Below are 13,059 nucleotides of genomic sequence, written 5' to 3'. Positions count from 1 at the left end.
CAGGGATGAGGACTATCACAGTCTGATCCAGTCCCATCTACTCCGGGTAGAACCCCTGCTACCCACCGAGACCATCATATTTCACCACCATCCACAATAGGCCCAAGTAAGCAGCTAGGTTCTATAAGGAAAAGGGACAGCACTTACAGGGCTTCACATTTGCATAAATATTGGCTTTGTTTTTACAATACTAAAGACTTACTGCTTTGAACTCATCACTTTTGGAATTCTGATTATCACACACACACACAGGACAATTCGTGCTTACGCAGGTAGAAGAGATCAGCCACCTCCGTACTCAAGCAACTGCTTATGTGCCGACGCCATTTGTGGGCATGTTCTTGTGCATCTTAATTAAGCAGGTGCCCAAATACTCACGTGCCTCCTCACGGGTGTTTGTCTCAGGGAGCGTAAGGTGGGTACTCACATGTGCAGTGCAGTTTGGGCCTTGGCCGCCTCCTGTTTGGTGCTGTATCGGATCAGGGCAGTGCCCTGGGTTAGGTTCAGATGGAATGTCAGCAGTGGGCCATGCTGCATGCAGATGGTTCTCAAGGTTGACCCATCAATCTAAGGAGTAATGACATTCATGAGATAGAAACTGGAGGTGGGGTGGGAAAGGAAGGCAAGTGACACTTCTTGTATTTGAGGATGAGAAGGACTTCCGGTTTATAAATATTAGTATCAGAACTAAGTAAGTCTTGGAGACATGAATGAGGAACTTGAGGCAGGGAAAGAGTGCACTGAATACAGAGCTCTTCTGGGGGAGGAGGCAGGGGCTGGGGGAAGTAACTAGGATTGTTTGCTTGTTTGTATTTTTTTAAGGGAAGTACTGGGAATTGAACCCAGGACCTTGTGCATGATAAGCACTTACTCTACCACTGAGCTACGTATCCTGCTCCCTTACAGAGGTCTTAAAGGTAAATCTTAAGCTATTCAAAACACTGGACTCAGATCTAACATGCCCTTTTTACAGATAAAAAACTTTGCATACATACAGCTCAAAAGTATATGGTTCAACCTGTAGTCTTTTTTACTTAAGAGGTAAACAAGTGAACCTGTACCAATTGGCAGAGCCTTAAAAGGCAGAAATAAGATGGTAACCAAGTAAGAATTTAAGAAAACATGCAAGGTTCTCAGCATCATTATTAATGTAATCTTCTTCTGATCTCACAAAGAGCTAAAGAGAAAGACACAAACCAGAAAGGCGCTGCTAACCATCTAACGATGCAGAATGCTGATGGCTGACCCAGCCTACGGGCTACTCCGACGTCTTCCTCCTACTCTGACCCTCTCAGCATGAGGCTCTTTTTCCACCTACTTCTCTGTGCCCTCTGCTGCCCTCAGCCAACATGACCAAAGGTTACAGTCGCTCACCTGAGTCAAAGTCTCACCATTAGGATGCTCAGTGACCAGGGCTGGCCTCCCTCACCTACCACTCAGATGAACAATTCTGCTTATTCACTCTGGTTAATTTATTTACAACAAGATCTTAACTAGGTTTACTGAAGCTGTCAATTCAACATTTCAGTTCATTTTTGGGAAGGGAAACACTACTATTGGAATAGCTTTAAAAAGTTGTGCTATGCAGAGAACTATATTCAATTTCTTGTAATAAAACATAACAGAAAAGAATCTGAAAAAAACTATGCATATGTATAGCTGAATTGCTTTGCTGTGTACCTGAAGCTAACACTCTAAATCAACTACACTTCAGTTAAAAAAAAAAATAAAAAACACAAAAAATAGATATGCTACTGGCGGCAGCAGCGGAAACATTCTGTGGTTTTACCATGGAAACCCTGAAGAATGAAAACCAGCAGTTTCACCGTGGTTCTTTACAGAAAATGAATGATTGGAGAAATAGCTCAGAGCACTGTTTTATAAATGACAATTGACAATATAAGCTTGTCAGTGTACGCCACAAGTGATTTTTCAGGATAAATGTCCCCTAAACAAACTGTAGGTGACAACAAGTCAATTTATCCAGTACCAAAGATCTGCCCTTATAACCTTCTTTTAAGCTATGCTTGAGGTTAGTCTGTTATTAGGTGGTTTTGATTTTTGAAATTAATTCATTTTAAAATTAAAATTAAAGTTAATTCTTTCTAATACAAACACAGCCAAGCCCTATATTCACTTTATACACATATACAAACGCACTTACTATTTTTCATGAGAAGACAGAGGTGAACAGCTGGCTAGCCTAACCAGGCTCCTTTCAACATTGTTTCTCTCATCCTAACCATACTGTACCCACCACGCTGTGTGACAACTTAAAAATAATGAGGCATATATAGTTTTGAGGATGGTTAATATAAAATGTTCATATTTCAGTCAACCATTAGCTAAATAAATAACCTGGGGCTTTCAGCGCAGCTGATTAGATAATGGAGATTAAGAGCCGATCCAGACTGTTCCTCATGTTAACTGTATTTAGAAAACTGTCTTTCTTAACATGTACCTTGAAATACGAGCCCCCAAGTTACTCCCCACAAACAGGTTCACAGCACAAATAAATGTAGGAGAATCTGTATTTCCCCAACGAGGATCATAATATGTGTTAGCATATTAAAGGGTCTAAGAAGCCTCATAGTGAAGACACCTGCCTAATTTTGCTTAATCAAGTATATATTCTAAACATATTAGGCCAGAGACCTATTAATATCCCAAGGGAACACTCTGGAAAATGCTGGCTTAGAAAAGTTTGCATGAATCCATTTGCAAATTAAATGCTAGACAATTCATTCTATGTGTCAAAGGGAGGGAGGCATAACTGACTCCTTTTAACAAGGTGTTGTAAAGTTCGTGCTGTCAGGCCCACACGAAGGTCATGGGCTCAGTTTCAAAGAGTTGGTTTGAGTTCACTAAAGTGCTCAAAATAATGCTGCTACCTCCAATAAATATGTCAGTTATCAGGCAAATAGAGTGAAAGGGAGGGTGGTTTGGTACAAATGAAGCCCCACCGCTGTAAAAATAACCCGAGTGCACGTTCTAATGAGAGCAAATCAGCGATGCCGTCTGCACAGAAGAGGATAACAGTTGGGAAATTCACAGCACACCTGGGGCATTTAGGCTGTGAAACGGACACATTTCTTCTACTGCAGAGATGGATGGTAAATGATGAATGTATGAAGCATAAAAATGGCTATATTTATTTATTTATTTTTATAGTGAGCCTCAATTCCTGCTAAATGAATGACACAAAAACAGGTAATTTTCTTGCACGTGGTTAAAACACTTAAACATTCCTTTCCCACTTGGTTCCAGACTCTTGACAGGCAGATCCACACAACAAGTTATCTCTGCTACTGTAACAGCAGGTAACACCACCCCACTTTTCACTATTTTACAAACTACGTGTGTTAACACCACCATGAAGGCAGGCATGAGGCTGAGTGGCCAACACCCCTCCACTCAAAAACGGGCTGCGAGCCCTGGCTGGGGAGCCTCAGCCCCACAGGCTGGATCTCTCCGCCGTGACCCGGAAATAAGGAGCTTTCCTATCAGCTGGCCTCCCGCACCTCCGAGCTTCCCTCCCTTCATACAGTCAGGTCCCATCTTGAAAACCCCAAGAAAGCATGATTACCTGCGGAGTGAGATTGTGAAGAACCAGCCAGTAACTAGGACGAACCGAACCACCATCACTCCAGGTAGAGGCTATAAGAGACCAGAAAAAAAGAAAAGGAAGTGCAATCAAAAACTGAAGGAAGCCACAAGAGAGACGCTGTCACAGAGCCCTCACTTTTCTTCTCCCCTGTTACACGTCACTTTCTCTTCCACCTCACTGACCTTCCTTTTCTTGTCACTGAACAGCCAGCTCCCTTCTCCTGGACCTGACCCCACGCACTCTCCTGCCTCACTTGCAAGACCACCTTTTTCCTCCTAGGGTTTTCACTCTGCTGAGCACCATTTTTACTCCGTTGGTACCTCAGGAGGTCTTGGGTCCCCTTGCCTTACACTGACTTCAATTTTCCACTCAAGAGATACTTTTCGCTCTGCCAGACAGCTGCGATTCCTTTCTTGTGAAGACTTCATCATGTCTCCAACATTTGGGTGAACGTAAGCCCCTTGTGCCAGAACAATGATGCTGCTTTAGGCAGATCCTTCTCACCCGAGGCAAGCCGTGAGTCCTGTGTCCCCCACCCCCTGACGGAGCGGGGCGCGGTGCTGCTCCAGGGAGATGACGGTTTGGGGTTGGTCAGACCGGGAGGTGGGCGGGGCAGCGGTGTAGTGTTCCTTGAGGAAATATGGTTTTTCCACATCTTGTTGGAGAGATGAGTGGGGTTGTGTCCTATGGGATCTGGGGACCATGTTGATTTGTAATCAGGGAACTTTGCTGTAAGAAGAGAAAATTAAGCAGGAAATAAGGTTATAGGCTACTTTTGTCAACAAATACACATGCACCTTGTACATACTCACACCCACACATAAATACAGCCACATTTATATTCTAAAAATAGTAAGTGAAAAGTAGTAAGTAGCAAAACCAAATACTACTGTTCTTTGAACTGATCAGATAATAAAATTTTCAATGACTATTAGTCTGAATTGACAAATTAACACATGAGCTAAAGAGTGAAATAAGATAACTAATTCTCTATTGCTTTCTTAGCTAAACACAACCTGAAAGGGAAGAAAAATTCAAAAGTATTCTTAAAGCTGTAAGTCTTACAGATATAGTAGAATGTGAACCCTACCTAAGTATTTATTCTATACTTATTGATTAACGGGAAAGTACATTAAAAGTTATACTTTTCTTGATCCAGAATTAGATACCAGCATTCAAACAGATTTTTAAAATACAATCATCAAGTATTCACTAAGGGCTTACTGTGTTTTAAGGCACTGAATCAGTGCTGTGGGTAATATAAACAGTTACTCTCAAGAACTTCAAGTTCAGATGGGAAAAGAGAACAGATGAACAACAGAATTGGTAACCCCAGGCAACATCATATATGTTCAACACCCAGAGGAGAAAGACAATGCTGGGCCTTCAGCAATGACTCTGCCAAAACAAGTCTTGTAGAATTTATTATGTAAATGGAGGGACTCAGAGAGACAGAAAAATATAAACCAAGATTCATCCTAAACTCTCTCTGTACCAAGTATGTTTTTTCCCAATTTTGGCCAAACGATACTTGACAGGGGCAGAAAGGTCATAAAGGTCAGCTGGGGGCTATATAAGACACTATCAGGAGATTATGTAGTAGATTCGACTGGCAGTGTTTAAATTAGGGCCAAAACTTAGGTGACAGCAAAGAGAATGGGGGAGAAGAAAGGGATATGACAGAGAAGACTGCAGAGGAAACCGTGTGGAAGATGTTGTCCCTGCCCAGACCTGGTGAGCGAGGGCGAGAGAGAAAAGCGAGGGAAGGGGAGAGAGGGGAGGCACATGCTGTGACTAAGTGACGTTTGGGAGTATCATTAAGAAAAAGAGTTTAATTAAGGAAAAAAGACAATTTTGGGGGTGGGAAGGTATGTTTTCAGTTTTAGACAAGTCTGGGGTGATTCTTGGGTCATGTCTCAGATGACTGTCCAATTGTAAACGAAAGATAAAACAGGTAAGATAGAGGTGTGGGCAGTTAGAGGAAATTAAGGTGAAAATGAGTTTTTACATGTGAAAGAAGAAGTCCTTTAAGATAATGTGGGTGGTGGTTAGAAACATGGAATATGGAGCTGGCTCCTTTACACACGCACTCAGACCTGAGGCAAATCATATCAGCTCTTTCAATCTCAGTTTTTCACCTACAAAATGGGGTAACAGCAGCAGGACCTCCCCCTATACTTTAGTGAAGGGAAGGTAGATGTCATGCTGAAGGCTTAGCATGCTGTCTGGTCTGCAAGAGGATTCAATAAATAATTGAGGCTACTGTTATACTGTTAATATGACACAGAGCTGGACAAGAAAGATCATTTGTGAGGACATTAACCTGCAGTTTCTTAGCAGGTAGCTAAGAACTGGTTTTATTAGCATTTGCCTGGATAGAGGGAAGAAGCCTTAATGACTTCAATGTCTTAAAGTCTAACTTTTGCAAGACCAAGGTGCTAACTACCGATGACTGGTCTACCAATCTATAAGGCATTGTACTGTGTTCATTAAATGACTTTAAAGGTTTTATTATATCCACTAAGTTTTCCATTTCCTATTGTCTTAAAAAAAAAAAAAAGAAACATAAGGAACTCAGCAAATGTTGCTGGTAGAATTATTTAATCTAGGTCCTCTTTTCTTCTCCCTCTCCCCCTCTCCCTTGGCCAACTGCCCTTAGCCTTTGTCCATAAGTGGAAGGATTTTTAGAGAAAAGCAAGCTGTAACTGGCTACCTTAGGAATAACGACCTGGACTTAACTGGTTCCTCCCATGGCCCTTGGTTTTCTTGGCAGACTGGTTAAAAGGAAAGCACTTGTGTCATCAGGATACAACCTCCGCCCTTTCAACACCCATAGCTCCATGCAATTATGTCGCCATCTGCTTTGGTCCTAAAGCTGCACTCGTCTCATCCTGCCTCCGTGAGACTGGAAGCTCCCCCAAGGACATGGCCAATACAAGAAGTGCGCCTCCACCTACGTTGACCTATGCTGTTCAACCGCTATAAAGGTATTCTGTAAGAAATAAATGCTGATTTCCTTAGTAAAAGGCAACCTGATGGGAAAACTCGAGCCAAAGGGAAACAAATAGGTCACACTCATACCTGAAGTGCTATGAACGTTGGTAAAGGAGTTGTCAGAGGCACTGTAGGGCCAGGCACCAGGTGAAGGCAGCGAGGTGTTGAGGGAAGAATTAGACCCTTTGGATGACAAATGAAGAATGAGACGGAAATATTGCAGGTAAATGTCAGTGTAACTAGTGAAATCTTGAAATACTTTATTTAACCTTCAATAGAAGGAAGAACTATATCTAAAAAATAAATATGAAAAGCTACAAATTCTTTTGTTTTCTGGTTAAACTATTAGATACTAGCAAGTATAAAAGAAGCTGCAGACAGACAAATGTGAAAATGCTGGGTGCTGAATGAGCACAGGGGTACCTCACTTGTTTACCTGTGGTGTTATCCCGCAGAAGTTGGTGGTCAGTATCTACAATGGGAGATGTGGCTGTACCCCCCAGCACACTTCCTGGGGTGACATAGGGGTCAGATTCAGGGTCAATGTTTTGGATACCTTTCCATGGCACTCCTGGTTGGAATTCTGAGACAAGGAGAACAAATATTAGAGGTAGGAAGTTGTTCAAAACATGGTAATTTTCTAATACAAGATACAGATCTGTGAAGTGTCTTGAATTCTGAATCTATTTTAGCTTGGACTTTCATCATTTAACAACAACAAGAAGCCGGCCTGACATACACTTTGCCAACAGCGCTTCCCTCTCTGTGTCTGTCTCGGTGGTTGTGAACTTGATTCCAGAGATGATTGGGGTCTGGCCCCAGTGCTTGCTCTTCCTGCTCCCAGGGAAACTCAGGCCTGGGGGCAGGGAGGCAGGATTAAGTATTGTGGTGCTCAGGAGAACTGTCCAGGCATCTAGGACAAGCACTGGGAGAAAATCTGAATTGGAGATGACATACTTCTCCCACTTATCTCACCGGAAACTGGCTCGGATAGGATACAAATGACCGCTAACTGCTACATGGACTGTCAGGGACAACCAGTGGGAATAATGTGTCTTATCATGAGAAAGCCTAGAATATGTATGTATAAGCATTTCCAATTTTTAGTGGTTAATTTAAATCATATTTAAGGTTATGTGCTAGAATTAATAAACTCTTATTTTCCCAATGATGATGAGGAAGAACAGTATGGAGCATTTATGAACAATATACATTATATGAGCCGACTTTAACAGATACTGTATTTGTATCACAAATATACCTATACAGAAAGAGGTTTAGAAGGACATATACCAAACATCTTATTTTTATTTTTGCTTTACTAAATTAAAATTTTTTTTCTACAATGAAAATAGACTACTTGTATCAGAATAAAAAGGGAGGAAAAAATAGCAAATTCTCTCACTGCATTCACAACTCCATACCTAGGACCTGGTAATAAATGCTCGCTTAATGAATAAACTGATCAATTCAATGGACGTTTCAGAAGATCACACATTACAAGACATCCTTCACACAGGTGAAGGCCAAGTCCCAGCTCCAAAGTCACCTTCTTTTACCCCCAGACTCCACTCCACTGACCTTCGTTGGCTCACCTGTGTCTGTGCAGTATTCACCACACAGTAACTTGCCCTGTAGGTGATCGGTGTCCACACCTATCTTCCTGACTGAACAGTACAGAGCAGACACTTCCTCTAATGAAAATTTTCTATCTTCCTACAGCACAGCCCATGCCCTGCTTTTATCAGACAATTACTGAATGAAAATAATCAAAGTGAGTGCCTTAGTAAAGTCATGGCAAATAGAGCCTGAAGTGAACAATTATAAAACAAATGATATCCCAGAGAAAATATTTCCTGGACAATACCTGGAGGCCAACTGGCATTGCTGGATTTACTTCCGATTTTATTTGTTGGTGGAGATTTGGCAGGTAACCAGCTATCGCCAGCAGGACCCGTATGGCCACCCAGTGTGTCACCCGGGATGATATCAAACTGGTTGTACGGTGACCCTCCTCGGGTCTTACCAGGGGCCACTATAGCGCCTGAGAAAAGAGAAAGGTAACCAGAAAGGACTCCTACAAACAGAACTTGTTAGGAACTCAAACACAGAACCTGAAGTGTATAAAGTAAAAAGAGTCTTCGCATTAAGAGGTCACACTCGAGAGCCAGTACATAATTAATAAGCAGGACAACCATGAACAATTCATGACACCTTTCTGAGCCTCTCAGTTTCTCACTTATGCACACAGCACTGTTCTCATTCTTGAATGTTCCGTTCAGTTTTAAAATTCCATGGCCTTACGAAATTAACCAAACTTTCATAAACTACGAATCATACCATCATCCCCACAGTTTTTACACTAATGACTCAAGGATGAGAAACAGGAAAAATACTAAACAATCTGCAGCACTTAAAAGGGTTTTGAACTACATTTCTACTGACACTACCCACCCAAGTTCTTAAGTGCTGATCAAGCCCAGCTTCTCTGGAAGAAGCAGAGTAAACAGACGGAGTTCACTGGAGGGAAAAGCATCTGCGATTGCTTTACATTCCAGAGCAGTGAGGCGGCATCCCCGCCGAGGGTCTCTGCCAGCCCGAGAGTGGCGGTGGACTCCGCGGCTCTGAGACCCGGGCCCCACACGTGAAGAACAGCAAACCCTTTGTAACTGCTGTCCTGAGAGCATTCCAGCAGTTTTGTTGGTGCCCTCTTCATGCATTTTATATGCTGGGAGGCAGAGGGGAAAATGAAAGCTTAGTAATTCCCATAAACTAACAAAAATGAGTTTTACTTTAAATAAACTTTTTGGCCTCTGTGAAGATACCATTCTACTTACTTCTCAAACGAATTTTACATGCTGTATTGTGTTCCTCAAACTACTCTTAGGATGCTGTGTATGAACAGATAAAAAATTACTTCCAGGGTAATGTATTAAAATGTTTGTGTAAAATATTTGTGATTAAAACACTCTGGTTTGGCCTAGCACAAGTAGTATCAAAATTATCTCCATGTTCAGCTAAGAAGTCATTTGCTTTTCTGGAGCCACTGGGAGAAATCTGACTTAAGGGCACATTACAGGGAAGTAAAAGATGAAAAGCTCAGTGACCTTGGGGACTGCTAAGGAAATAGAGAAAACACTGCCTAGAAGCTCCAAAAAGGCAAGTTGGTAAAAGGTAAGCTTCAGGTCAGCTCTGCACAGGCCACTGTGCATTTATAATCTTAACTCTCTCATGTCTTTGTAGACCAGGGGGTCTGATGAATTACCAGCCAAAAGAAGCAGCACAAAGGTGTCCAAGCCATAGATGCTGCTGGGCTTGGATTATTCAGTCCAGAAACAATTTTATAGTTTCAATAAATCATTCTTGATTCTGTAGCACGAAATCAAATGACAGTGCTTAGGGACAGCAGAGCGCTCCACGTGGCCACTTCACCAGCCTCCCGGATGGGCACATTAAAGAGTGGTTTATAAAAGAACCTGAAAGGCTCCAGACTGATGGGGCTGAGAGTGCCAGGAAGCCGCCGAGGAGCAGGCCGACACCTATTTATACTTGGTTCTCATGGATACAGCTGAGTCCAAGTACATTACTGTCAAACGAAACAAACATTGAAACAAAGGCCGAAGGAAGATTCCGAGCCCTTTCATCTGTTTTACAGGGAAATGGAGATGTTCTTCCAGAGAATTATAGAGATGAAGGGCCGACCCAAATCCATAACCAATGCCTGCAATGACCTCAATTTGCTGTCTTGCAGACACTGTGATTCAAGGACAAGAAAGCTTTGTGGAAAGTTCAGTTCTTATGTATTGATCTATTAGTCATCTTCTGCAGATTAGAGCTTAGACAATCAACATGATATATATATTTGCTGTGATCTCTCTTGTACCTCCAAAAAACTGATTTTGTTCTCTCAGCCAATTTACTAGGGTTTTACCCTAAGGGGTGCTCAAGCTCACTGCTAATGCCCTCCATCCCCCTGCAGGTGGGAAATTCTGCTCCCCTTAATCAGAACTAGGGCTTTAAGTTTCTTATAATTTGAAATACACGCAACCCAAATCTTCCTCTCATAGGTGATCAGGGGATTTGAGGGGTGGGGGGGAATCAAGAGACTCATGAAGAAAAAGATAAAGATCTGTGCTTCAAAATAAGTTCGTGGGACCCTCCATCAAGGCCTGCTGGGAGCGGGAACTCATAACGCTCCGTTTGCTCTTACCATTTTTGTGCAGACTGGCTTCCTGTGTGGCTACAGAGGGCAGTCCCTCCATCATGGAGGTCCACTGTTTAAAGCGAGACTCTGTTCCAGCCTCCTTCCCACCAACCATGCCGTAGTCCATGCCGCCAGAGCTGAAGCCTAAAATGGAGAACATGTTTTATGTCTTTTTGTAAGTTTCTGGTATCAGAAACCAAGAGTTCTGAGGCAGAACCCATGAATAGCTTCATTTGTCACTTAAAGGCTAATTCACATGAAGTTTCTTCACTCAGAAACAGATATTTTGATTCAAAATGCTGATGCTGGCTCTTCCTTGCTAAAAATGTGATGACTCTTTGTTCAGGTGTGAAAACGTGTATGACTGCCATCTAATTAAGACCATCTCAGGGCACGTGTGCATTCACTTTCCATTTAGCTAACATCTGAGCCAGACAGAGTGCTGGGGCCAGTGGTTCTCCAACTGAGACGGAGATGTCCACACGTCAAAGCAATGTGGTGTACCAGCAGCTATGAAATTGTGGCAGGGTCTCTGGGGGAGGAAAGGCTTAGCAGAAGGGACATCTGACCTAGGGCCTAGGGCAGGTAGGCCAGTAAGAAACCAAGTACAGAGCTCTGACTGATGATAATCAGGGGTGTTCAGGAAACTATGGATGAAGTGAGGTGGAGAACAGCAGGAGATAGGGGAGAGATGAAGGGTCATGTCATGCATGTATCAGGCCAAGGAGTCTAGACCTTTTTTCCTCTACAACAGGAGATGAAGAAATTTTAAAGCAAGTAAGAGGGAGATAACCAGGTTTGTGTTTTACAAAGAGAACTGACAGTGTGAGAACGGGACAGGTGGAGGTCAGGACAGAATCTGGGAGATCAGTTTCAAAGAAGTTTTTATACAATGACGAAGACCCCAAAGCTTGGGTAGGCAACTGGTGAGGCATTCAGAGTTTACTCTGCCGTGTGCCCCCAGATGTCAGGCAAGGGTGTTTTGGAGCAGGTTTCCCCACTGCACAGGGCTGGACAGGTGAAAACCACACAGGAGGGGCCTGCTGCTGGAGTCCCACAGGGTCCACCATCCTCTCTGGGTCACAACGTACTTAATATTTTCCAAACTGACTCTCAAAAAAGTAAAATAAAGGACTAAAATAAACAATTGAAACCAGGGAGGGGAAGAATAATGATAATCATAGAAAAATGAGAACAAGTTACAGTCAGTGTAGCAGCAGCAACACACACACTCAGGCCCCCCAAGGAGGTGAGCAGGGTCCCCCCTACGCCGAGGCTCAGGCGTCTGCAGGCGTCTGCTCTGACTCCAGCAGGCATGCGGCTCCAGCCAGGCCAGACTCCACACTGTGCCCACCCCACTCTCCTACCGTCTGGTGGTGTCTTACTGGCCCTCAAGTTCCATTTATCCAAATCCCACTGAAGGCCCAGGTCACAATTTTCTCCCCTGTGCTTCTCTTAATTGTCAGGGATAGTTTTATAAATGCCTAATAAATCAAATTCAAATCCATTCTGACACCTTTCTTGACCTATGTTTAAAATGCTGCTATTAATATAAAGAACAATGTCCCTTTACAATGTTTGGAATTGGCTTTACTAATCCAAGAGATTGCTTGGAGGGCGGGGGTGGGGAACAGGAATCCTTGGAATGAGCTGGAAATATTTCAAACTGAACAATTTTTTTTTTTTAAAAAGAAGAGTGTAAGATATTTTCTACTTTTATCCTGTGTAACTAAAACAAAATGAGACTAGAGGCCAGGGAGGCTGAAAGGAACATGGGCCTTCTCTGATACAGCTTTAGTGGCCTAAGCAGGTTTGCTCCTTGGGCAAATTACACCACTACATTTGACTCAGAACACCAGCCCAACATGTTTGGATTCCAGGCCATGCGAAAGCTTGGTTCCAATCACTGAGAAAGAGCTTTTGAAAATAACCTAGGATTCTGGTGAAGATTAAAAAGAAAAACGTAAAGATTAGTAAAATAAGGAACTATTTCTTACACATTCATTTTCTGTAAAGTTGCTCTGAAATTTCTCTTAAAACTCACAATGAAATTAAAGTTATTCAATTTTAGCTGCTTAGAAGTTCTTCTGTAACATAGGAAATGTAGAAAATTAGTAAGAATTACAAATCTTAGGAAAGAATAGAGTTTTGAGAAGCTCCACTTGAACCTCAGGTGAAGTGGGCATCTTTCTCATTAGAAGCTCAGGAACAAACGTCACTACCATATGGCAGCACCATAACTAAACAATAAAGT

At 42.5% G+C, this 13,059-nt stretch overlaps 1 protein-coding gene across 8 annotated transcripts in view; it reads right to left on the bottom strand.

Annotated features, from left to right (window-relative positions):
* Positions 1 to 13,059, bottom strand: part of TNRC6B (trinucleotide repeat containing adaptor 6B) — a 225,200-nt gene that overhangs the window by 13,125 nt on the left and 199,016 nt on the right. For all 8 annotated transcript variants that reach the window (XM_074375586.1, XM_074375585.1, XM_074375589.1 and 5 more), the window contains 7 exons: positions 10,812 to 10,949; positions 8,469 to 8,645; positions 7,038 to 7,184; positions 6,689 to 6,784; positions 4,112 to 4,336; positions 3,587 to 3,657; positions 428 to 567 (listed from right to left, as the gene is read on the bottom strand). In XM_074375586.1, coding sequence (XP_074231687.1) covers positions 428 to 567; positions 3,587 to 3,657; positions 4,112 to 4,336; positions 6,689 to 6,784; positions 7,038 to 7,184; positions 8,469 to 8,645; positions 10,812 to 10,949 — 994 coding nt within the window. The remainder of the gene's footprint in view (positions 1 to 427; positions 568 to 3,586; positions 3,658 to 4,111; positions 4,337 to 6,688; positions 6,785 to 7,037; positions 7,185 to 8,468; positions 8,646 to 10,811; positions 10,950 to 13,059) is intronic.

This window comes from Camelus bactrianus, chromosome 12 (genome assembly GCF_048773025.1).
Source record: "Camelus bactrianus isolate YW-2024 breed Bactrian camel chromosome 12, ASM4877302v1, whole genome shotgun sequence".
NCBI lineage: Eukaryota > Metazoa > Chordata > Mammalia > Artiodactyla > Camelidae > Camelus > Camelus bactrianus.
Note: the sequence above shows the minus strand (reverse complement) of the source record. Positions and strands in the feature narration are given on the sequence as shown.